General features: G+C 41.8%; 1 protein-coding gene across 6 annotated transcripts in view; it reads left to right on the top strand.

Moving 5' to 3' along the window:
* The window catches only part of Sox5 (SRY-box transcription factor 5), a 358999-nt gene that overhangs the window by 67163 nt on the left and 268656 nt on the right, over positions 1 to 23180 (top strand). For all 6 annotated transcript variants that reach the window (XM_051173350.1, XM_051173348.1, XM_051173347.1 and 3 more), the window contains exon 3: positions 20969 to 21179. In XM_051173350.1, coding sequence (XP_051029307.1) covers positions 20969 to 21179 — 211 coding nt within the window. The remainder of the gene's footprint in view (positions 1 to 20968; positions 21180 to 23180) is intronic.

The following is a 23180-nucleotide window of genomic DNA, read 5'->3' as shown; positions in this document are numbered from 1 at the left end:
ATAATGTGCGTGAGGTTTGAAGCGAATACATTCTGGCAAAGAAGTTAGCTTGCCAAATGCTGCTGAGCGGTCAGAAGAAAAAAAGCTAATGGTTAGGGAAAATCCCGTTGGTGAGAAGGCCAACTTACAGTACCAGGCACTCTGAGGCCTATATCTGACTATGCAAAGGCCCAGAGGCCACGATTTTATTTCCTTTAAAATCAGAAAGGACAAGGGAACAGTTAATAGGAAGTGTTTTCATATACAATACTAACGTATTTGTTTTTCTACTGACTGGGTCACAAAATATAATTCAAAATATTCTGTTTTATTTATTCATTTATTCCTTTGGTATGAAGGATGGGGTTTTCAAAGGGAAAAATTCATAGGGCCCTAGAAAATAATGACAGGGTCCCGGTAGAGGGTAAAACACAGAGACAATTTTGTTACAAATGTGTAACAAAGATGTGTTTCACAGGCAGCGCTACCTTTTTGCATCTTCTCTTCTCTTATACCCTCACACCCTCTCATTCTGGACCTGCCTTTCTTGTTTACAAGTCTGTTTGTTGTCACTAACTTGAATCATGATTTAGATGGACCATCTGATCCCAACCTTCATTCCCTCGCCTAGGTTATGTTTCCTTTCCTCACATCAATCCCTGCCTGCGTTGCACAGAACACGGCAGCTGCCTATGTTACTGGAGATTTTCAGTAACTACATAATGCAATCAGTAGGACAATGTGATCTTTAAAGTAAAATAAAGGGATGGATATTAGTTTAGTACTATTTTTCTTAGCATATCCCTTTAATCCTACCATACTTGCCAAACAGTTTCTTCAGACATGATGATAAAAATCAGACTGGCATAATTTAAACCTCAGCCCAGGTTATTTGTTTTTGAAATGTTTGGGTTTAATATATGAGCTATACATAGGTGTCCAGTTTCCTTAAATATTTCTCTCAAAGGTGTTGTTTATTATTTTTGTTAGGAAAATATATGCCTTCCAGATTTGACTTCGTTTAGAAGACAGTAGTCCCTTCGTCTAATTTTGAATAGTGAAGTATTTCTGTTCCATTGAAATAGCTACCAGATTTCCATGGCGGATAAGGGGATTTCTTTATGATCCTCATAATTAGAAAGAGATTTCCTTAGTGAGTGAAGTGCCTCATTTATGCACCTCAGCTGAAGGGAGAGCCCAGCACCAGAGCAAATCCCACATAAGGAGCCACAGTGAAAGCCAGAGGCCGGTCACCACAGCCTCAGAGTCAAAGCCAGAGAACACGAACACCAAACTGCTCAAATCAGAGCATAATCCTCAAAGAGGAGAACTTAGCGCCGAGTCCCATTTCCACACCCAAATATCAGACAACAACAACAACAACAACAAAAACAAACAAAACCAGGTATAATGTCAGCTGGCGTGAACGTTGATGTGCCAACCGCGGTCAGTGGGCTGCTCCATTCCTCTGTGCTTAGAGCATAGCTGGGCCTGTATATATGCGTATATTCCCAAGTAGAGTGTGAACCCATTGTGAGTGATTATGAGTGAAGGCTGCCTTTGATTTCCATTCTCCCTGCGGTTTTCATTGTTAGCTGCCTCCTTCTCTGAAAGCAGAACACATGCAGGTTTGTGTAGGGGAAATGTGTTCGGCACTTGGAAAGCCTCTGGGCTTCCACCAGGGAATGTCCCCTCCGATGCAGGAAACACCCTTGGAGGTGAGCGGGCCTTTCTTGTGGGTGATTTCTCTCCCTCCTCTCTCCTTCCTACTTTAATTGCATCCCAGAGGGTTTCCCACACCGTGTGAAATCAGCAAGCAATAGTTCAACTTCCTCTTAATTCGGGGAAGATTTCTTAAGCGCTGTTTTCTTCTGTCTATTTTCAGCCATTTCTCCTGATCGTATATAACCTGCATCTCTAGCTCTCAGTTTCCTAGATATTCCCAATGCCATGCACCTCCAGTGACCCGTGCCTTGAGTTATACTGGAAGGAGATGCTGGTAAAGGAGGAGGTTGAGTTTTAGCTAAACCTTAAATATCTCTCTATTCTAGGAATGATAGGGATGGAAAATAATCCCATTTTAATTCATGCTGACTGAAAACCTCGTATATGAAAAAACGTATTCAATGTCTGCATGGGAAAAGTACATGTTAATCCACCGGGAACCCATGACGTGGTATGGAAGTGGAAGGAACTGTGACGTCATACTAGAGTGTAGGGCAATTCCGTGTCAAATAGCAAACTTGAGGAGATCCGGGTCATGGTATGGGAGGCATGGGAAAGAGAACATTACTTTCTGATTGGACAAATAAAGAAAAACTCACCATGTTTCTAGAGCATCACAATAGAACAGTATTTAATGTGTCCCCACTAATATCAAAATGTGGGATTAAGCATCCAGGGAAATGTCACAGTAAATAAAACCTGTTCTTTCAGCATGTATTGATGCACAGAAGAAATTCAGCCATGAGAAGGACCTTCAGCTAGGATAGAAGGGGTTTGCAATGGGCTCCATGAACACTCCTTGGGCAGTTTCTTGGACGTCTTCTGCTTCCAGAATCGTCCTGTTGGAGGACCACAGCATACGCTCATTGTGTACCTCCAAATGACAGTTAGATCTGACCAGACCAGTAGCGTGACCCCTAGAGGCATACTGGTGGAGATGGATAAGCCAAGCATGGCTAGAAACTAAGGTATTTAATCTGAATCTGCAAGCATGTGTTGACTTGAAAGTGTAAGCTAAGGATGGAAACATTCTAAGCAAAGCAACTGAAACCTGCGCCCACCAGAAATGGATCCTATGCAGAGGCTGTATGGCCTTCTATCTAGAAACTGTATTATGTTAGTTTGGAGGGGATGAGCAGGCAACTGGAATGGACTGATGGGGAATGCACTTTCCCTGAAAGACTAGAGAGGATGTGTACCCCAAGGCTGTGTTATTCCACTGTTAACTGCTACAGGCAACCCATGTCGCTTCCCACAAAGCTACAGCCAGGGACATCTTACTGACATGTACGAGATGTGTAAGGCTAGAATCTAGTGACAATGTCAGTAACAACAGACTTTACTTAGAAGACCATGTTCTAGTGGGACAAAGTTTAAAGTATCAGCCGAGGGACTGAGAAATGACTGAAGTTATCAGCAGACACCGCCTCCATGGAGGAACCCAAGCTCTGTTCCCATCACCCACATCAAGTGGCTCACAACTGCCTGCAATTTTAGGTCCCAGAGATCAAAGGCCTTCTGGTTTGTGACAGCGCACACATCTGCGCACACACGTAATTAAAAATAAAGACCACTCCTTAAAACAGTGTCCACAAAGATAAAACCTGAAGAGCTTCAAATTCTGTGACAAGTTTGGAGTTGATAATCAGATTGTTAGCAAATCATTAAGGCCTTTAGACTTACAAGTGACTTCATTACAGTCACGCTTTGTAGACTAAATAATAATATGTGGTTCAGTTTAGACTTGAATTAGTGTTCTGGAACAGTCTTTTCTAGATTTGTCTCCATACTTGATCCACAGAAGCAAACTTGAAACAGCATTCTCTCTTTTTTTTTGTAAAATGGTAAGGCACAGAGATAAACATGCAGTTTAAGATCACCCCTCAGCACCTCTAGTTTATTAGTAGTGAAACATATGAACTACATATTACAAAATAGAATCTGATGGAGTTTATTTTTTGTTTGTTATATATCAGAAAATTACTTGCACAGGTATATCAGAGTTAGATTTTATAGATATGACCACATGCACTATAGCTTGCAAAGCAAAGAACATCCATGTTTCCTTTTCTCAATCAAATATAAATGTATAATGATTTGTGCTTGCTTTAGAACATCAGTAATATATTTCCTACCCAGCTTTAAAGTTGTTCAATTCCATTCAGGCCAGTCAGAATGTCACCAAATCTGAGAAACAATTAAGCAGCTTGGAGAATCATCAGAAAGAAGGCCTAATTACTTTGTCTTTCCTAGAAATAACACTGAGTGGAGCCATGAGTTGCCAGGAAATCTGGTTAAACCTTCTTACATTTAAACCAGTCAGAGTTTTTAAATATTCTTTAAATGAACGTTAGATGGATAAAGAAGAGGAGGGAGGCCCAAAGGGGCACAAATGGAAACTGAATTTTCATTTCTTCTCACCTGTGAAATATGTTTGGTATTTATTTCATTATGTCTAATATGGACATATGATTTGCAATAAAACTCTCAGTTTTTACGTGTACAATGTGTTCATAAATAGAACATTTGTTTACTGTTGTTTTGATTTTACATTAGCTAGAATACAATTTAAACATCTGCATTCATACTAGGAGACGTTTCTGTCTGTTGCCTTGGGGGGGGGGGCGGGAAATCCATGCCTTCCCATTGAGAGGGATCTTGATGGCTCATCCATGTCAACAGTAGCAAATAGTACAGATTCCTAATTTATCTTACTGTAAATACAGATGCTTTGTGTGCTTTTTTAAAGGGTGGAATGATAGGAATTTTAGGACGATAAAAGTCCAGAAGTAAAGAAATTGCATGCTTGTGTCCTCATGCAGTAAGCAGTCAGAGATTTGTGAAATTTTAAACCTAGTGTGAGATCAGCAACTCTTCTTTTGTGTGAGGAAAATTAAAGTTCATCAAGGTCTTGAACACTTTCCCTAGACCAAAAATAGTGATTTAGGTTCCGGGTCTACAAAGTTCAGGAAAGCAGCGACTCTAAGGCGAGAAGGGAATGATCCCAAACCAGCATCATGTGCAGGAGACAGCGTTCGGATTCACTTTTCTATGTGTAACTGTGTTGAGGTTTGGGGATATTTGAACAACAGGCACTCAGCTGGAAGATTGGGATTGGAAGTTTCTGAGGGGGGGGAGGGGGTGAAAATTCTCTGCTTAGAGATAAGACTTGAGATTGTTCGTGTCTCAAGATATATTTATTAAACAGATAATTACGGAGAGCGTATAATTCCTCACAGATCGAACCGCACAGACTTCCTAAGCTGAACATTGTCTTGGAAAGGGCAAGGAAGTAAAACACTAAAGAAAGCATGGTCTGGGGAAAGCCAAGAATTCTGCCGTGGTCATGTGACCATGGAGCTAAGACTAGTGGTCAGCTTGTGTGCCATCCAGAGATTTCCAAGGTCTTCTTGAAAGCCGGGTTGGGGGGGGAGGAGACCAGAGAAAGATCTGTCAATGATACAACATCAAGGGAATTTCAGAGAGTGAAACAGAGAGACAGAAAGGCCAGAGAGGGAGAGCTGGGGGGAAGAGGAGAGTATTTAGGAAGACAGGGTGTATATCCATGTCATCTAAGAGCTCAGCTGCTGGATTTGCTTAAGAGCACGGAAGGTTAACCACATGGCATTTTTTTTTAAACACCGGGAGAAGGATGAGTAGCCAGGAGAGAAGAGAGGAAACATTGTTCTTGTGTCCAAAGATTTTGAGGCTTTTAGATCTGACAATCATATCACTTGTATTCCTTCTAGGACCCAGGATAATGCTTTTCAAAAAGTAGCTGTGGCCATGTGTTAGTCTAGGGTTGGGGGCTCAGGAGTTCAATGTTTAAAATGCTATTTTTTCATGGGATTGCTTAGCTTTTACTTGGAAATGTAAGTCGTAGAAGCAGATGTATAAAATGCTGTCAATTAGAAAATGAGTATAGGAAATTGAATATGCTAATAAGGCCAAAGTGAAGCCTTAGAAACAGCCTGCAGGATGTAGTCATGGCATATGTAGGGTTAATACAAACTTTGCTTAGAAAATTAGATGAAGGTCAACGACATTAATACAGTTAGGTGGTTCACCATGATGAAAGGATGTCCATCGGAGTGGCTAAACGTGCATCAGGAGGGCCTGAAGAGCTGCAGCTTCCAATGGCTTGCTGTTTAACTAGACAGAGCCTGAGTTTAAACTCCATCCCAGCGTGTGAGAGAGGTGGTAATATTTCACCAGTCTGTTTCACTACTTCTGTTTAGAGATCAGAGAAATTGCTTTCCAAAGCCAGCCCCATGCAGTCAGGAAAATTGATGCTTCATACGGTTGTTCCTGCCATCTTTAGCATCTTCTCAGGTTCCAATAGCATCTGAGGTTGAATTGTGATAGAACATTCTGGTCTAAGTGTGTTCAAGGAATGCCTAGGCCCGACTGTGCCAGAGCCTTGTGTGTGTGGCCCCGGGAAGAGCCCTGAGTCCAGAGAGAAAAGCTTTCAGTTATTGAAACGGTCGGTTTGGAACTAACACCCACATGAAATGTTGAAAGCTGTGCATTTCAGGTCATTTCCAAGTCCGTTCCACCTCACTCATGAACCCCCGTGGTCGCGGCTGGTCCCCTGCACAGACCTGCCATTCACGCCTGTTAACACGCACAAGGCTCTATTCACTTCCAGGAAATCGGAGGCTCTGTGGAGCTGGGTAAGAATTTCGCCCTCAGTGAGTGATCAGAATGAATGAGTTTGGAATTGGCAAGAACATTCAGGCATGTGCCACATTTCCTCAGGATCTTCATGTTTCAAGACCCCAGGTAGCATAGAAATTCCAGAGAGTCCTAGCAAGATCCCCATGTTATGTCAGCCTGAGTCCTTTTCATTTATTCTTGTCATCCTGGAAGAGCAGAGGGAGAAAAAGGGGGGATAAATAAATGTACACACATTTAATTCCTGCTCATCAGAAAACACAAGACTGAGTCATCATTTAAACACATTTATAACTACATAGAGCGCTGGTGTTGCTACCTTAGGCTATTTAATGTGACTTAGTCATTTTCTTACATTTTTGGTTGTGAGCCATCTCTCCAGCCAGACTTATCCATTTTCTTAGATATTCCATTTGAAATTAATTTAAAACTCTTTGTTTGTTTTCTGAGACAGTCTTACCCTGTGAGCCTAGCCAGCCAACCACCAACTTGTGGCAATTCTTGGCCTCGGTACTAAGCATGAAAGATTTTTCACTACCGCCTCTGGTTTTCTACTTTGCTTTAAGGACTCAGTCTTCACTGCCCAGACCACCATCAGGTAGGTGGGAGCCTTTGGTGTAGGAAGGTAGAATGCACAAAGGTATTTGGCCTCTCTGCCATGCTGGCACAGAGTGGCTACCTTGAGCTGTCTTCTTTGTAGAAACGGAGAATTTTCTTCTCTCAATATTATTGCTCATGCAGCTTTCAGCACCAGAGACATCGGGCCTTTAAAAAGGAAGAGATGTTACGTTTTTTTGACAGCTTTTGCCTTCCCCTGAGTGAAACAATAAAAATAAACATGAAGCTGTCGGCAACTGTCGGCATGGCCCGTGCCTATAATGCCATTTGCATGTGATTTCCTCTGCTCCTCTAGATAATTGAATTTATTCAGGCAATTTATTTTTTAAATGTGTGGTCTCTGTGAATGGAAACATCTTAACTAAAGACAACCCTTTTATTTCCTCTTAATGAAATATATACATGTATGTGTACACATCTGTGAGAACCAAGGGACAGAGGAGAAAATAATGGAGAAGTCAAAAAACGTACTGTAAAAAGTGTTAATTAAGGAGACAAAGTCTGAGTCTTACAACCCAGTGTCCTGCCTTTGTGCTCACTACTGTTGACTTTCAAGGTCCCTAGGTGGTCTACAGGAGGCTTCTTATTATATCTCCCTGTTTGATGTTGCTAAGTATAATGAACGGGTTGCAAAGGACTTTTGCAAGAGGTCTGTACGTGCGATTGTCTCAGAGCTGGTGAGTAGGGCAGAACTGACTAGTGTTCCAGTCCTGAGACTCTGGCTTCACACATAACAAACCTCAGCGAAAACAACCAAACTGCATTCCTTTCAATGAGGTGCTCAGATCAAACCCATGTGCTCTTGATGTAGGAAGCAGGGAGAACACGTCTTCAGCTTGGGATGGCATCTTTGTGGGTCTCGTGTAGCACACTGGGGTCACTCTGGAATACGGCACACGTATGGGTCATTCAGAAGGGAGAAATTCAAATACAGTTATACAAGGGGTGGAGAAGCCAATACCTGTCACAAGTGCACCGTCCTTATGGTCTCTCTACATACCATAGGATTCAAATGTTGTTTATGCATTTACCAGTGAGGTAGTTGGTAAATGGATAAAAAGATACCTATCTGATCGCCTCTCATTACACCTATGGGTACAACTCCAATACCCTCAGCAGCATTCTCCAAATTTGGGAGAGTGTTAATGAGTGTCAACCTCCACTCATGCAGGTGACTATGTGGCTGGACAGATGGCTAGAAGGCTGCAGTGGCCACACTTGAAAGATACATGTGTCAGTTGCCAGGAAGAATAAGGAACTTGCAATTTCAAGTTATTGAATTTTTACATATCTGTCTTTTTAATCTGTTTTATTCTATTTTTTTCTGGAGTCACTAAAGTATTTTACTCATATTTTGTTTAAAAAAAAACCTTCTTAATTTTCCTTTACTTCCTTGGCTTTGCTTAATCTATAGGTACTCATTCTTTTACATATACATTTTTCTTTGCAAGGGAAACATATACATAAAACACACACATGCACACATATAACACATTGTATGAAATATGAGTATTTCCTTTCTATATGCCTTTCAATATTCAAAGTCTAATTATAATACTGGTAAACACTCCAAAATTTACATGGCAAATCCAAGTTCTGGGAGTAGAAGTTTTTACCCACACATGGCTCTCTTTCTTTTGGCTTTCATGAAGAGGGCTTGGCCATCCTGGGAAAACAGCCTGAAGGCTTGTGTGTGGAAAGATGTCCCCAGCCCCCGCTGTAGGAAATGTCTCCTGCACCCTCATTTAACAATGCTTGTTTCTTCACCTTCACCCTGTCATTCTGGACACATTGATACTCTTACCTTCTCATGTTCCAGTCACTGCCTGAGTCTCCTGATGGAGACCACATGGGATTTCAAACCTGTACTGCCATGGTCGTAAGTCAGGGGCTGACGAATGTCTTTGGTAAAACTATGTAAAATTTAATAAGAAGCAATAAGTAGTATATTTACTAAAACCATTTTAGATCTGAGCATGGTAACCACACGACTGAGGCATAAAGGTCACTTGCAAGTCTAGACCATTCTGGGCTGCATGGTGAGGTCGGCTAACAGAGGCAACAGAGGCTATGGGTTATATGCAATCCTGTCTCAGAGAACCACAGCTACAAAAAATCTGGGTGTGGTAGTGCATTAGAACTCCAGACCTGGACCAGGACTAAGGAGCGTGAGCCCAGGGCTGGCTTCAGTGTGCAGCCGATTTGAGAGCCGATGTGGGACTTTGTATGAGGTCCTGTCTCCAGAAAGCAAAAGCACAAAGCAGAGCAAGCAATGCACTCTCAAAGCAAACGCTAAGTTTCTAAAGACATCTCGGTTCTGCTTTAGGGGTCGCGCATACCACCTGTGCTTTGTGTTGGCGTCATGATCAATCACCGTGTCTCCCTCGCACGCAAGAGCCATGGTTTGCACCCACTCTTGTTCACTTACCAACTCCTCTCATTGCTTTCTTCCAGTCCCCTCCAGGATCGGAACATATAAGCAAGAAGTTGTTTGCCCTGATTCGTGGTGGAAGTAAAATTTATATGAAAAAATAACTAGTACATGGATGCATATGCTCTCACACTGGAACAATCAATTACAAACAAAACAACCCCTCCCGGGTGCTCTGACAACCAACACCCTGCACAGACAGTGTGCCCTACACCCCTGCCTACAGGTACCCGTGTCCATGCAGAATAGTCCTACCCTTGTAGCTGTAAACACTCCTCGAGTATGGAGTGGATGAAGGTGAAATGGGAGTATGCATAGGGCTGTGAACAAAAGGACTCAACTGTGTGTGGTTTGAAAGAATCCAGTGGTGGCTGTAACTTCTCTGCCCCAGACACTGGATGATTCCAGGTGCCCGGTGAAATTAGTGTCTTTCTGACACTGTGTGCTACAGGCCAGCAGTGAGCATTTATGATCACACAGAAGTCATGGGAACAGTTTTCAATACAACAGGACACTTATTCCCTGCCATGCTCCCTTGCACTGCTGCCCAATCTCCTTAAGACACTACTTCCAGAGAATCCCTTCCAAAAGTCCTCCATCCCCTGCCAGATCTTCCTGAACTCTCTCTATCACTTGGCTTTCAGGATGCTTTTGGAAATGGTCATTGTATGTAGGCAGACTGTTTCTTATTGGTCCTCTCCTCCTTCCTTATAATGGATGTGCACTGTGAGACCTCAGAGATGATGATGCATCTGAGACAGCCCTGTGTGTTTTCCTCTGTTTATCTCTTACAAGCTTAGACAAGAGGGCCTCTCCATTTATTTCTCGTCAGACCAAAGGTATCTTGATGCCGAACTTAGTGCGGACACCCGATCGGCATAGCGCACAAAGCCAGCATTGGTTTACAAAATTTGGGACTTTAGGAATACTAGATAATAGAGAGAAATAGATTTCTATATAGAAATAGTTTACTACAATTAAATATTTTTTTTTACCATATATCAGATTCTGCTTCCTTAAGTGATTGTTTCTGAAGAGCTGTCTTCTCTTCTGTAGGCACCTACAGTATCTATGCATAAAAACTTAATAAATTCACAATTAACTCAATTAGCACTTATTGAACACTAATGGCGGGATACATGGTGACTAATCTGAGATGTCCCCACTTTCACAATATAAAGTTAATAGTAAATAACCCCTGTGAGAGTAACACACCTGGGGCTGGCACACAACTTCCCTATCTCTTTAAGTCTCAGCTTTCTCTCCATCTGAAACGTCTCCTTTCCCCTCTAGGTTGTTGCTCTGCAAATCAGCACTCAGCAGTTGTTATTGGTGCCAATTGCTTCATGTATATTTCAGTGCCTCACAGATCATCAGTTGTGAAGGGAGAGAACACTGCTTTCTTTCCTTATATCTTTGGCGTGTGGCACAGCACCTGAGCCAGCCGAGGAAGGCAAGGTGGCTGAGGGACAGCCAGCATGGGCTTTAGGATGGAAGCTTGGGTTTAATTTTCTACTTTTCCATTTTCTCCCATCACTTTTGCAGTCATAACTTCTAGAAACTGCAATTTCCTCATATGTGAAATAGGAATCTTATATTCATCTCGGAGTTTCTTTGTGAGTTATAAAATGTTATATAGTCCACAAAATCATTCAGAACGGCAATCATTAACTCCAGAAGGGGAAGTCATGTTGACTGAAGTATTAGTGAATGTGTAAAGATTTTGTGTGTTTGTTGAGGAAAATATCTTAATAGTTTAGACGATTCCATTCCCCCCCCAAACAACAAACACTGTGCCTATAAGACTAAATAAAATGAGAATATCTTGCTCATAGAAACTGTGTGAAGACCATTTTGCTTCTGGAATCCTATTGCTTTGTTGAATGAATGTGTGTTTGCTGGAGATTGTTCCTGCTGTAGGGTGGTTCTGGCATGCCTGCTCTGAGGACATTGTGCTTTATAGGACAACTGCATAATTTATTTACTTGGGCAATTGTGTGAACGTATATGAACTGAGTATTGTATGTAAACTGTGAAGCCTTGAGCTTTTTATATCTCTAATCAATGAATGCTCACTCATGCTAAAGTCCCCGTTCAAAGTCATAGAGCTACCTCTGCTTGGACCTATCCAATGTCTCAGGAAAATAGTCCATTATCACTTTGTAATGGGAAGCTAGGGTGCCTTTGATAGTGTAAGAATAAATTGACGTTAGGCTCTAGAATTAGCCTGATCTACGGAGGTCAACATCCCCTTAACCAGCTCTAGTCATGTTACAGACAGAGAGGAATAGGCTTCTGTCCTAGCTGACCTGACTCCTGGTTTCTCTGCTAGCAGTACAGAGGAGCATGAGGGTTAATATGGAAGTGTTTTTAAAACATCCATGTCAAAAGAGGGGTCCTGACATACCTACCACATGGACGGAAAGATCAGAAAAACCAAAATACAGCTTACCAACTAATTGGCCTTGTGGACTGATGAGAAGGTATGCATCCCTCCTGACACGTTCCCCAGAATTTGACAATTAGGAGCTTTATTTGTAATGGGTGGTAATGGAGCACTCTCCTTTTGATCATTTTCCTGATTTATCACTTTGTAGAAATCGGTGAAAACTGAAAATCAGGTGAGCAGCAGAGACAAGGGGCAGTGATGTGTGGTGTGGCAGCTTATAGACTACGCCCTTCCTAAGCAGAGCATCGGGTACCTGTCCCACAGAGCCCCTGGAAAGCAAACACTGTGTTTGAAACAGTCGCATTAAGAACAGTCATGATGGCCTCAAAAGGAGGATCCTCCTGCCTCAGTTTCCTGAGAGCATCATGCATGAAGCATGCCAAGAACACAGATTTACCTCAGTAAACAATGGATGTAGATCCACTGTCAGTGAGGGGTTCGTACTCTCTACACATACCCCTTTATTACACTACTTCCCCCAATGAGTCAGAAGCCTAACAAATTTAGGGAGTTTAGACCCCGGGTCTCTCACGCGTAGGCAATGGAAAAATAAAGACGTGTTAGTGGATGAAGACAGTTGCTGCCAAAGACCTGGATCACCCCCAGAGCTCATGTAATGGCTGGAGAGGCCTGTGTCACCTGACCTACACACACACCTTGGTACTTCCCGCTTTCCCTCCCTGACTCAGAGCTTCATACACAAATAAATAAGTGAATCTCATAAAAAAAAATCAAAAGAAAAAAAAAGTAGTATCTCTTACTTTTACGTATACATATTTTCATTAATGTTAAATTCTGGAACATCGATTATATATGTGTTTATGTGTACACATATGAATTATCTCTTTCCCATTTTGGATAATGTTTTAGGGTTTTCTTCTGATTGTGTAAAAAATGCTAACAACAACAAAACAATGTCAGGGAGGAAAAACTTACTCTGACTCAAGATTTCAGACCCTTGTGACAGGTGGGGCGGGACAGGAGGGGGAGGCTGTCCCCCTGAGCTGCGTGGGACCCCACCCTATGGGGTGCTGGCACCCATATTCAGGGTGTACCTTCCGTTACAACCTCTCTCCATCATACACACATACACACGTGCATACATACAGACACACTCACAGGCACACAGAGTCACATACACACACAGACACATAGACATAGATACACAGACACACACACGGAGTCACACATACCCATACACATATGCAGAGACACAGAAACACACACACACAGACACATACAACAACCCCCACACACAAGCAGACACACACACACAGTCACATATACACGTACACACAGACACATGCACACACAGTATGCTTCTCTGGTCTCCTAGGTGACCCTAAGTCTAGTAAGCATCACCACCACTGCCCAGGAAACCGATTCTGGAGACTCCAGTGTGTGTTGCCCAAGTGATAGGTTAATGAAGGAGTTGCTCAGTGGCTGTAGCACTGGCTGCTCTTGCAAAGGACCTGTGTTCAGTTCCCAGCATCCACGTGGCAGCTCACAACCATCTGTAAGTCCAGTTCCTGGCAATCCAATGTGTTATCTTGTGTTATCCATGGGCACTATGTTGTATGTGGTATACAGATGTACATTTAGGCAAATACTCACATGCATAAAATATTATTTTAAAGCGAGCCTGAATTACATTTGAATAGCAACCTCTAGTTCAGTCTGTTTAACCACAGAATTAAACTGTTTTGATATTTATTAGTTCCTTGCATGGGGAAGGGCTGACATATATTTTATTTAGCATAAAACATTGTTTCTAATTATAAGCAAGACTATCAATTGTCCCCATCTTTATTATACCTGTGTAACTACTTTACAAATGTGGGCATTCAGACCAAAACTATGACAAATTCTTCAACCTGTTTCTTCCTTGAGACTCACAGATGTAAGCAGTTTTTCCAACAACTGTAGGGTAATTGTTCTTTGACCTTCTTATGGAAATTTGAAGTATGATGGGCATCCAGTCTCTAGTTGTTGATAGAGAAATGAATACTTTGCATTGGTATAGATTGCAGTATATTGATACAAATTGAAAGTTATTGTTGTTATGCACTTTATATTTTTCCACTCTTGTACTTTTGTACATTGATATAAGTTTAAGGTCATTTTTGTTATAACATACCATATATATCTTTCTACTCTTGTTTAAAGGATTTTTTATATTGATAAAAATTTTATGTTATTTTGTTACAATGTATGTTCCTACTCTTGTTTGGGGTATTGTACCTATGCAATTCATTTAAAATATAACGTAAAGTTCTAGTTTTGGAAAGCTATAATTAACTTTTTGAAATAACCAGGAAACATAGGTCAGTAGTTAACCATCTATAACAATGAAATTTGTACATATATTACGTGTTTTTTCTAGATCAACAGAAGGACTTTCCCCATCAAGTTGTCTTTGACAGGGTAAATGTTCAGTGGAAACCTCTCTTCAATGTGTGGCCCTGTCTCTTTGGTGCAGAGGCAGCCCATGGTTGGCCTTGGAGTCCTGGAGTGGGTGATCTCAGAGGCCTCGGGGTGTGTCCAGGAGATGCTGGATCTTGAGACACAGTGTACAAATCTTCAGCAGGGAGGCGATGAGGTTGTCAGCATGGAACGCTCTGTTTACACAGGTCCTATTAGTTAATATATTAGCAATTTTCTGAGTGCCACTTTTGCTTATTAAGAGGCTCTCAGGGCACATGGAAGCATACATTTCATGCCCAAATGCAGCATCTCTGAGCTCCCAACACGTGTGATCACGGAGGAGTATTTAGGGAGAAGACCCTCTAGATGCCCCTTCTGTGCAGCATCTGCGTGGAAACACATGATGTTTCCTCAATTGTCCTCCTTGGCACAGCTTCTCTTCTTGATCACCAGAAGAGTGACTGTATAAACAGCCTCTTATTGCAAATACTTTTTGTGTATGCAGACAGGGTCGTGGTTGTGTAGACAGAGGACCGCCTGTGGCCATCCGTCCTTTCCTTTGCTCTGAGGATCTTGGGAACTAAACAGGTCCTCAGGTTTGATGGCAAGATCCTTTACCTATCTTACCAGCCAAGAAGGTTCATTATTAAATCTCAGTTTTGTTTGCAGGGATTTAGCAGTTTTGTTAAGATGACAGTAATGTCATAGATACCATTGTTTAATCTCCACATTATAAATGTTAATAAATTGAGGCAAATTTTGTCACATTTCTAAAAGCAACGTGTTTTCAAAATGCAATGTTGACAAAAACAAATCAATCTCAGATTCTCTAGTCTATTCTGATACTGTGAAATTAGTAGGAAGGAGGCTGAGGAGAGGGCTCCCGGGTGAGGAGAGGGCTCCCGGGTCCCGGGTGAGGAGAGGGCTCCCGGGTCCTGGGTGAGGAGAGGGCTCCCGGGTGAGGAGAGGGCTCCCGGGTGAGAGCACGTGCCATACTTGTATGGGTAGCAGCTTTTGGATCCCCATGCCTACATCAGCTATCAGTAGACATATGCACACTTACAAATGCCAAAATGACTTGGTAGCTCAGAAAAAAATGCCACTAACCTCTAACCTCTAACCTTTCACCCTTGCCTCTCCCCTCCACCACCAGTTTCCCCATAGAACGTCCATGCTGTCGAGTCCTGTCATTTGAGGACCCTCTCCTTCCTCTCTATAGCTAGTGGTCCACACCCCTCACTGTCTTGAGCTAACTTTCATCTTATTCTACAATGGGAGTTCTTGAAGTACAGTGGACACCATGCTCTTTGAATCTCTGTTTGGGCTCCCCTTCTCAAGTGTGTGAGTTAGGAATGCTGGGGCAGGGCAGAAGATCCGCATCACATATTCCCAGGTACCTGCAGGCATTGTTAGTCCAGGGATGCGCTTTTGAGAAGAAGCTCATGCCTATCACCACCAGAAAGCTAGCTCCTGTCCCTTGCAGTTAGTTGATCACTGCCAGTGGGATGCAATTTGAAAACAAATGCAAAAGCACAATTCTTTTGTTCAGTAGTGAGGTATAAACCCAAGCCGACTTTTCAGCTCAGGATTTGATTTAAATGCTAACCAGACTGAATCTTTGTAACATCACTATCCTGCTGGATTGCTGTCTACAAGAGTCTGGGTTTCATCTTGGGAAAAAAAAAAATGAAACGGCACTCTCCACTGCTTATGGTATCCCAGAATAAAAGCAAATGTTGACTTGATCCTGTGTGAGAAATGTAAGGAGGTTGTTTTTATAACATGGAGACATTCCTGTCAGCCTGCGTGCTCTGCCACCGGCTCCAGTATTCGATGCACAGTGGATTTCCACTGTGCAGAAGAAATATTCTGGGTTTAGTCAGCGCACATATTCATCACTCTTCTTGTTATTGTGAAGTACCTGACAAGAGACAGCCACAGAGAATGGGCTCCTTTTCAGTCACAGACCAAGGGACTGCAGCCTCCACCCCATAACTAGCATTTCCCACGTTCAAAGTGAGTCTTCCCTTCTCCATGGCTTAGTGAGCCCTCACAGACACACCCAGAGGTGTGTTTCCACGGCGATTCTAAACCCTGCCAAGTGGACAATGAAGGTTAGCCGGTACAGTGTCCTTCCTGAGTCATCAGGGGACTTGACACAGAGTTTTCCAAGGGTGACGGAGCAAAACCACAAAGCACAGGAAGACACTTTAGGGTTTCTTCCGCCTTTAGGCTGATGTACAGATGTTAGATAGGTAAGATAGATCTATGACAGAAGACAGATGACAGTTAATAGGTAGATGATAGAAGATACTTGATAGGTGATATATAGATAATGAATATATAAATGATCAGATTTAGGTCTCCTTATATATAGCCATTCATATATATATATATATAGCCACACACACACACACACACACACACACATATATATATATATGTATATATATATATATATATATATATATAGAGAGAGAGAGAGAGAGAGAGAGAGAGAGAGAGCATCTGTCTCTTTGTGACCCTGAGTGACCTAAACTCATTATGTAGACAGGGCTGTCCTACCACTCATAGACATCTAGCTGCATTTGACCCCAAAATGCAGAAATTAAAGGTGTACACCATCATTCCCAACTCTCCCCCCTCTCTCTATATATATAATCATTTAACTTTTAACACCATCTTCTATCTATATTATGGGCTCCCTGGGACCATGCCTTAGATCAGGGCTTTCCACCCAGCAATCCATTTTTAATGGAGTTTGTGGGAGATTTCTGGAGTAGACTCATACTTGGAACACTAATAATGGGAAATGGACTTTCTAAAGTTGTAGTGAAATGGGATTTGAGATTGTAGAAGTGTGCTTATGTACTCACAGGGATTGTGTTCAGGAGAGAAGCCTAAGCGGCCTCCCAGGAGTCTGTAAGTTAAGAGGAACCGAGCATAGTATACTGTTTATGATAAAACAGTGTGGAAAAGTTAAGGGAAGGAAGCGCTGTAAACACTTCAGTGAATGTCCACGTGAGGGTCATTACCGCACCTGACCCTGCGGTTTCACAGGGTAGACTATAAGGGCTGGCCATCCGTTGCAAGCCAAGGAGGCATGATGTGAGTGACCTTGTGTTTTTAAACATCATTTAAGGAATAGATGCACAAAGCAGGCATTAAGATAGCTTTCAGAACCTCGTTTTAGAATTGTTGGTGAGTTTTACGGGACTCCTCATTGCCAGCTTGACCTTGTCGAGCAGACTTCTTCTCCCCTGCATCTCTCTGTTTTCACTTGATTCTGATGCTGTGGTAACCCCACAGTTGGTAGACTGGAGACTGGTTTTGGTGAATCAATCATCATCCAGGCCTTGTCATTTAAACATTGTTTAAATGTTAAAGGTAATTTTTAATTTCATTGGCTAAAAGGATGGACAGGATTTACAAGACTTGACTGTTTAAACTGATTTGGAAGCATTTTTCTTGTACAGAGGGTGAACATATTAGAAGGAGAGGCTAGCTTTCATAATTATTAGGAAGAAAATAGTCTATCTGGATCACATATGATAGATAAGCAATTATATTAATTTTTTTTTTAAAAAAAAACATGTTATCACTAAGGTTACATGCAAGAATTCTGAAGCCCCCTAGGTTTTCTCATTATTCAGTGTCGTGACGACCTCAGTAATTCCCCCTAGCCTGGGTCCCTTAGTCTCTCTATAAACTAGAAATCATAATTAGTTAGTTCTACCATAAAGATTAAACTTGGGCATGTAAGACTCTTTAAAATGCTTGACTTAAGCTATCCAGTTATTATTATAGCTTGACAAATGGGATATAAGTATGATGTTGTTTTACTAGCATGTTTGAATTTCATCTCCACAAATAGAATCAAAAGCTAAGTAACGTGATGCATCTCATAAGATCAAAAGCTAAGGATGGAGCCTTGTTTGGATCTGGTTGAGTTACATTAATACAGTTCCTTTTCCAGATGAAGCAATACTTTCTCATTACCCAAATTAACATTTAAATATAAGTGCTGTCTTTAGGAAGAGGGAAGTGTGTTTTCACAAGGGCATTTCAATGAGGGGCTTACGCTGAGCACACCTATTACTTATTCTCTTGCATGCAAAGGTGACAAATAGCAAAGGGAAAGACCTCCAAATGCATTCAGAGATTCAGTCACTCTGACATCATTGAGCATTATATAGCACACCTCACAGTTATGTGAATTTTTCTGCAAATCCGGAAACTCCCTCTCAGAGAGATGTCAGGGGTAGATGAGACTCAAGTGGCAATTCTGGCCCTTTTGTGCTTCTGAAGGTTGAGTGCCCGGTCTTCATCCGCCATCAGGGTGAAGAGAAACATATTGTTACATGTGACAGAAGAAACTGGGGCTAAGACCCTCTTGCACTGGAGGCTCATCCTGCTCTCCCCAGTAAGATATTCATCATGTAAAAGAACAACGGAGTCCCAGACGGAAACATCTGTTAGCAGCCCATTAAAGGGATCAGCAGTGCTGATGGCTAAAAGGTCATCTGACAGGTGACTTGATAGTAAGGTTGTGTCCTGTGTGAAGTAGCAGCAATGCTTAATGAATTTTCTTTAAGTTTGTTCTGCCATGGCACTTGAATTCAGAACCCTTGTGATACTGGTTAAACATCTCAGAACATCACCTTCCAGTATGCAAGGTGTGTAAAATGGGAAGCTTCCTTTTCGAGGAATTTCTGATCTCTTATACCTGATCGCGTGCAGGTGTGGGAGCCATCCTCTCTCCGGATGACCTGCCATAGAAAGGCGTGTGGTCCCCAGTCAGCTCAGTGTTCATGTTCCTTCAGCTCTGCATGGTTTAATGTGAGGAGTAGGCACCCATGGGTGTGCTTGGGGTGAAGCCTCAGTTAAGGTGTGTTTACTTTGACCATGGAGGAAGACGAAATGGAAAAATCATTGGTGAGCTATGAATATAAATGCTTTTGCCGCGTTGCGATGCTGTGTACTGTGGGCTGTTCATAAGAAACATTCTTTTTAGTTTCCTGGATGAAGTATTCAGTTCTCTGACTCAGAGGAGACTGTGTGTGCCGTTTCCCTGTGTGCTTATATATATTTATGTATCGTTTTAAATAAATAACTCCAAAAGTGGGCATGCAACCTCCCTCCCAAGGGCTTGTAATGACTGTATAATATATCCTAAATCCAATAACATTGGAAAATAAATTGTATGTATACAATATTCCCTCAAAGTTTCAGAGGTCTATTCTGAGGTTGTGAGAAAGGGAAGTTACTTGGGACTAAGCTATTAGGGGTTAGGATTGTAATTTGGAAGAGCTGGTTAGCTTGCATTAACTTTTTCATCCTCCTCTCCTTTTTCCTCTTCTCCTTGTGTTTCTCCACATGCCCCAGCCTATTCAACAGCGCATGTCCCCGTTCCCACTAACATCCGTTAGTTCAAAGTCATATTAACATACAATGATTTTGTTGATAATTATTTTCAAGGGTCGAGATGACAGGATTTTAGCCAAGTAATTGAATATGCTTAAGCTAGCCAATATCACCCTTAATTTTAAAAGAATTGCATTCTTGTGGTCCAGTATCAGCTCTTACACAGACAACGAAAGCCCCAACAGGCATACTGTGTGATCTTACATATTCTGTTTGCTCACGCGTGCTCATATTTTAAATGAGACCTCCCGTGCCATATGAAGGAGAAATATAATCAGAGTGAAACTCACAAAACTGCATGGCACAGTTTTGCTCATAACAGCACTCTGCTTTGTGGGGACGTAAAGGACTATGGACATAAGCGGTGACCCCAGGGGAAACCCATAAGTGAGCAAACTGTTCATCACGCCAGCTTCATTCCTTTGAAAGATGCCTGAAATATCTTTGACACAAAACATATCCTGCACATTATAAATGTCACAAATTTGTGCTTGGAATTTGGGAGAGAGAAGATAAGAGAACACAAAAACACAAAAGTTTTTGAAAAAAGACCAGAGTCGCTCATGAGCAGATAAGTACAAAGAAGCAAAACTTCAGGGAACTGGTTAACAGGGCACTTGGTACTTCCAGTGAAATGCAGGGGAGGGGCCAGAAGCCAGGCTTCCAGCCTGAGCCCTATGGGGAAAGCGTCCGTAGAGGCAGAAGCAGCCTTACAATGGTCCCTCTCAGTGTGAAAGTCTCCAGTGTGGTGGGAGCTGCTGTGAAAGATTGACAGGGAGGTTGGTACCAAGGGAGACCCCGTGCCATTTAGGGGGCAACGAAGAGGAGTCAGCCAAAGATAAAGACAAGGTACACATATATGTGATTTGTTTAAACATTCCCATGTCACCAGGAAGTTGAACGCAGTTGACAGCTCTGTCTAATATTCATGCGAACAGCTGAGACCTTCAGCACAAGCCAGGACAGTAGGGCTACAATTCTGCTGAGCCTAAGAGCGTGTGCCTTACTTTATGGCCTCCTATTTGGTTTGTGTCTATAAAGCAGTCGGTGACTCAGCCCTGAACTGGCTTGCAAAGTGAAGACAAGTGATTTTAAGGTTTCCTTTGCTCCTTTGCTCACAGTCCACATTTTTTTTATATTTTATTTTTTCATGTCTACAGATTAAGCCACAGAGCTCCTTCTCCCCAAAGAAACACTACTACTGAGTTTTAAGTCACCCACCTCCTCTTTGCTCTCTCTTCTAGGAAGTCGATGGCAATAAAGTTATGTCTTCATTAGCCCCATACAACTCATCTACCTCACCTCAGAAGGCAGAAGATGGTGGGCGACAGAGTGGCGAGTCCGTGTCTGGCACAGCCCTGGGAACTCCGGAGCGGCGCAAGGGCAGTTTAGCGGATGTGGTGGACACCTTAAAGCAGAGGAAAATGGAAGAGCTCATCAAGAATGAGCCCGAAGGTAAAGGCTGGGAAAGGAAACTGTGTCATGCCCTTTTTGCTTCCTGTTGGGATGTTTGGTTTAGATTCTCAAGTTGAACAAAGTAGAAATCTATGGCTATGAAGATTACTCCTGCCTTCCTTTCTTCCTCCATCCCTCCCTCCCTCTTTCCTTCCTTTCTTCTCAGAGATACTAAGGTTCTTTTAAATCATAAATTCATGTTGCAGTGTGAGCCTTATTTTTATACATGAGTAAGTTATACTTGAGTGAAACTTAAAGATTCAAGAATAGAATGTCTCAGCATTGCCCAGAAGACCTTCCTACTCGTCACGTATCTGCAGCCTGCACTGTACATTTACTCTAGTAAATTTTCCCCCTCACGAACCATTTTAGGATTGTCTTGCATTTGTAACCTTTAAACAGTGTCATAGCTTATCCTACCTTGATTTTAGGTCCATCCTTTGTATAGTCTATAAAAAACAAGGTGATTATAATTACTTAGAGGTAGACCCACTCAGCCTCCCATTTTTAGACATTTTGAATTCTGTATTTTTGGGTTCCAGCTCTAGAACTCTTTCATAGCTACTGATAGCCTCTTGAACGTGGTATGCATATGTGCAAGGGTTTTCTTAAAAATAGAGCAAACCAAGGAAAAAATGAACTTGTTAACCTGTCCAAGGTTAGATCCAGATGGTGACTTGTTCCAGTTTAACCCCGTTGGGGAGCAGAAGCCACTGAGCACACAAGAGTCCCTCTCTTCTCCAGCTGCTTGTTTCTAGTGAGCAGACCAACAAACAGTGGAGAGAAGATGTGCTTTGATTACAAGTCATGTCTGGCATGCAATGTATGATAGTCGATGCATTTTCAGGTCCCAGGGAGCATCATGGCGGAGTGTATGGGAAGGCTGTTGCTTGACTTTATAAGGAATTGTGAAATGGTCGGCAGAGTGTCCACACAATTTTCCTTCTTGCTGTCTGTCAGTAGAGGGAGGTTACTGTGTGCTCACGTCCCTCTCAGCCTTCAGCACGGTTGTGTTTGGGGATTTCTGTTCATTCATATAGCTATACGTTACTATCTTGGTTTACTTTGCAGCTCCCCAATGGCATCAATGTTCAGATCTCTTCATACATTCGTTTTACATCTCCATGTCTTTGGGGAAGTGCCTTTTCAGTGCGTTTGTTCATTTATTGAGTCATTCTGATAAAGTTGAATTTTGAGAGATTTCTATATATTTTGGATACCCGTTTAGAATCAGAAAAGTATTGACAAACCTTTTCTCCCAGTCTGTGGTCAGTATTTTCATTCACAGTATTTTCTTTTACAGAAAAAAAATGGTTTAATTTTAATGGCTTCTAAGTCATCATTTTGTTAACGAATTATACTTTTGATTTGTGTAAGTGATCATGGAGAATCTGAGATTTTTTTTCTTACACTATATTCTATACCTTTATAATGTTGCATTATATACTTTAGATCTGGGAACCCCTTTAAGTTAATCTTTTAAAAGCTAGGTTCTATGTCCGACTCCTTTAATTTTTTTTTAATAATCAGACAGTCTAGTTGTTCAGCACAATTTACTGAAAGATGATCCATCTTCACTGAATGCTGTGCTCTTTGCAAAGGTGGTTGACTGGCCTGCTGTGTGTTTTCTTCTGCTCTCTGTGTTCTGATACATCAGATCATTAGACTCTCCGTTCTGTGATACCGTGCCGTCTTAATGACCATGGCTTGCTTTGGATAGTGTCCCTTTTCCAGTTTTCGTCATTTTCTTTGGGATTTTGTGGCTTAGTCTTAGTCTATTTTCTTTCTTCACAAACTCTGAAGTCAGTTTGTATATATCCAAAGGGTAATGTGGATTTGATGAGAATGGATCCTGTCTATTGACCACAGGATAAAGAAAGATGCCATACCTTACAAACACCGACTGTTCTCATCCATGAACATAAAAATCTCCCTCAGTTATGAATATCTGGATTCTTACAGTTTCCAGGTACATGTCTTAGATATATTTTACTAAATGTA

This window comes from Phodopus roborovskii, unplaced genomic scaffold (assembly GCF_943737965.1).
Source record: "Phodopus roborovskii unplaced genomic scaffold, PHOROB, whole genome shotgun sequence".
Lineage (NCBI taxonomy): Eukaryota > Metazoa > Chordata > Mammalia > Rodentia > Cricetidae > Phodopus > Phodopus roborovskii.
The sequence above is the reverse complement of the archived record's forward strand: the minus strand, read 5'-3'. Positions and strand labels throughout refer to the sequence as shown.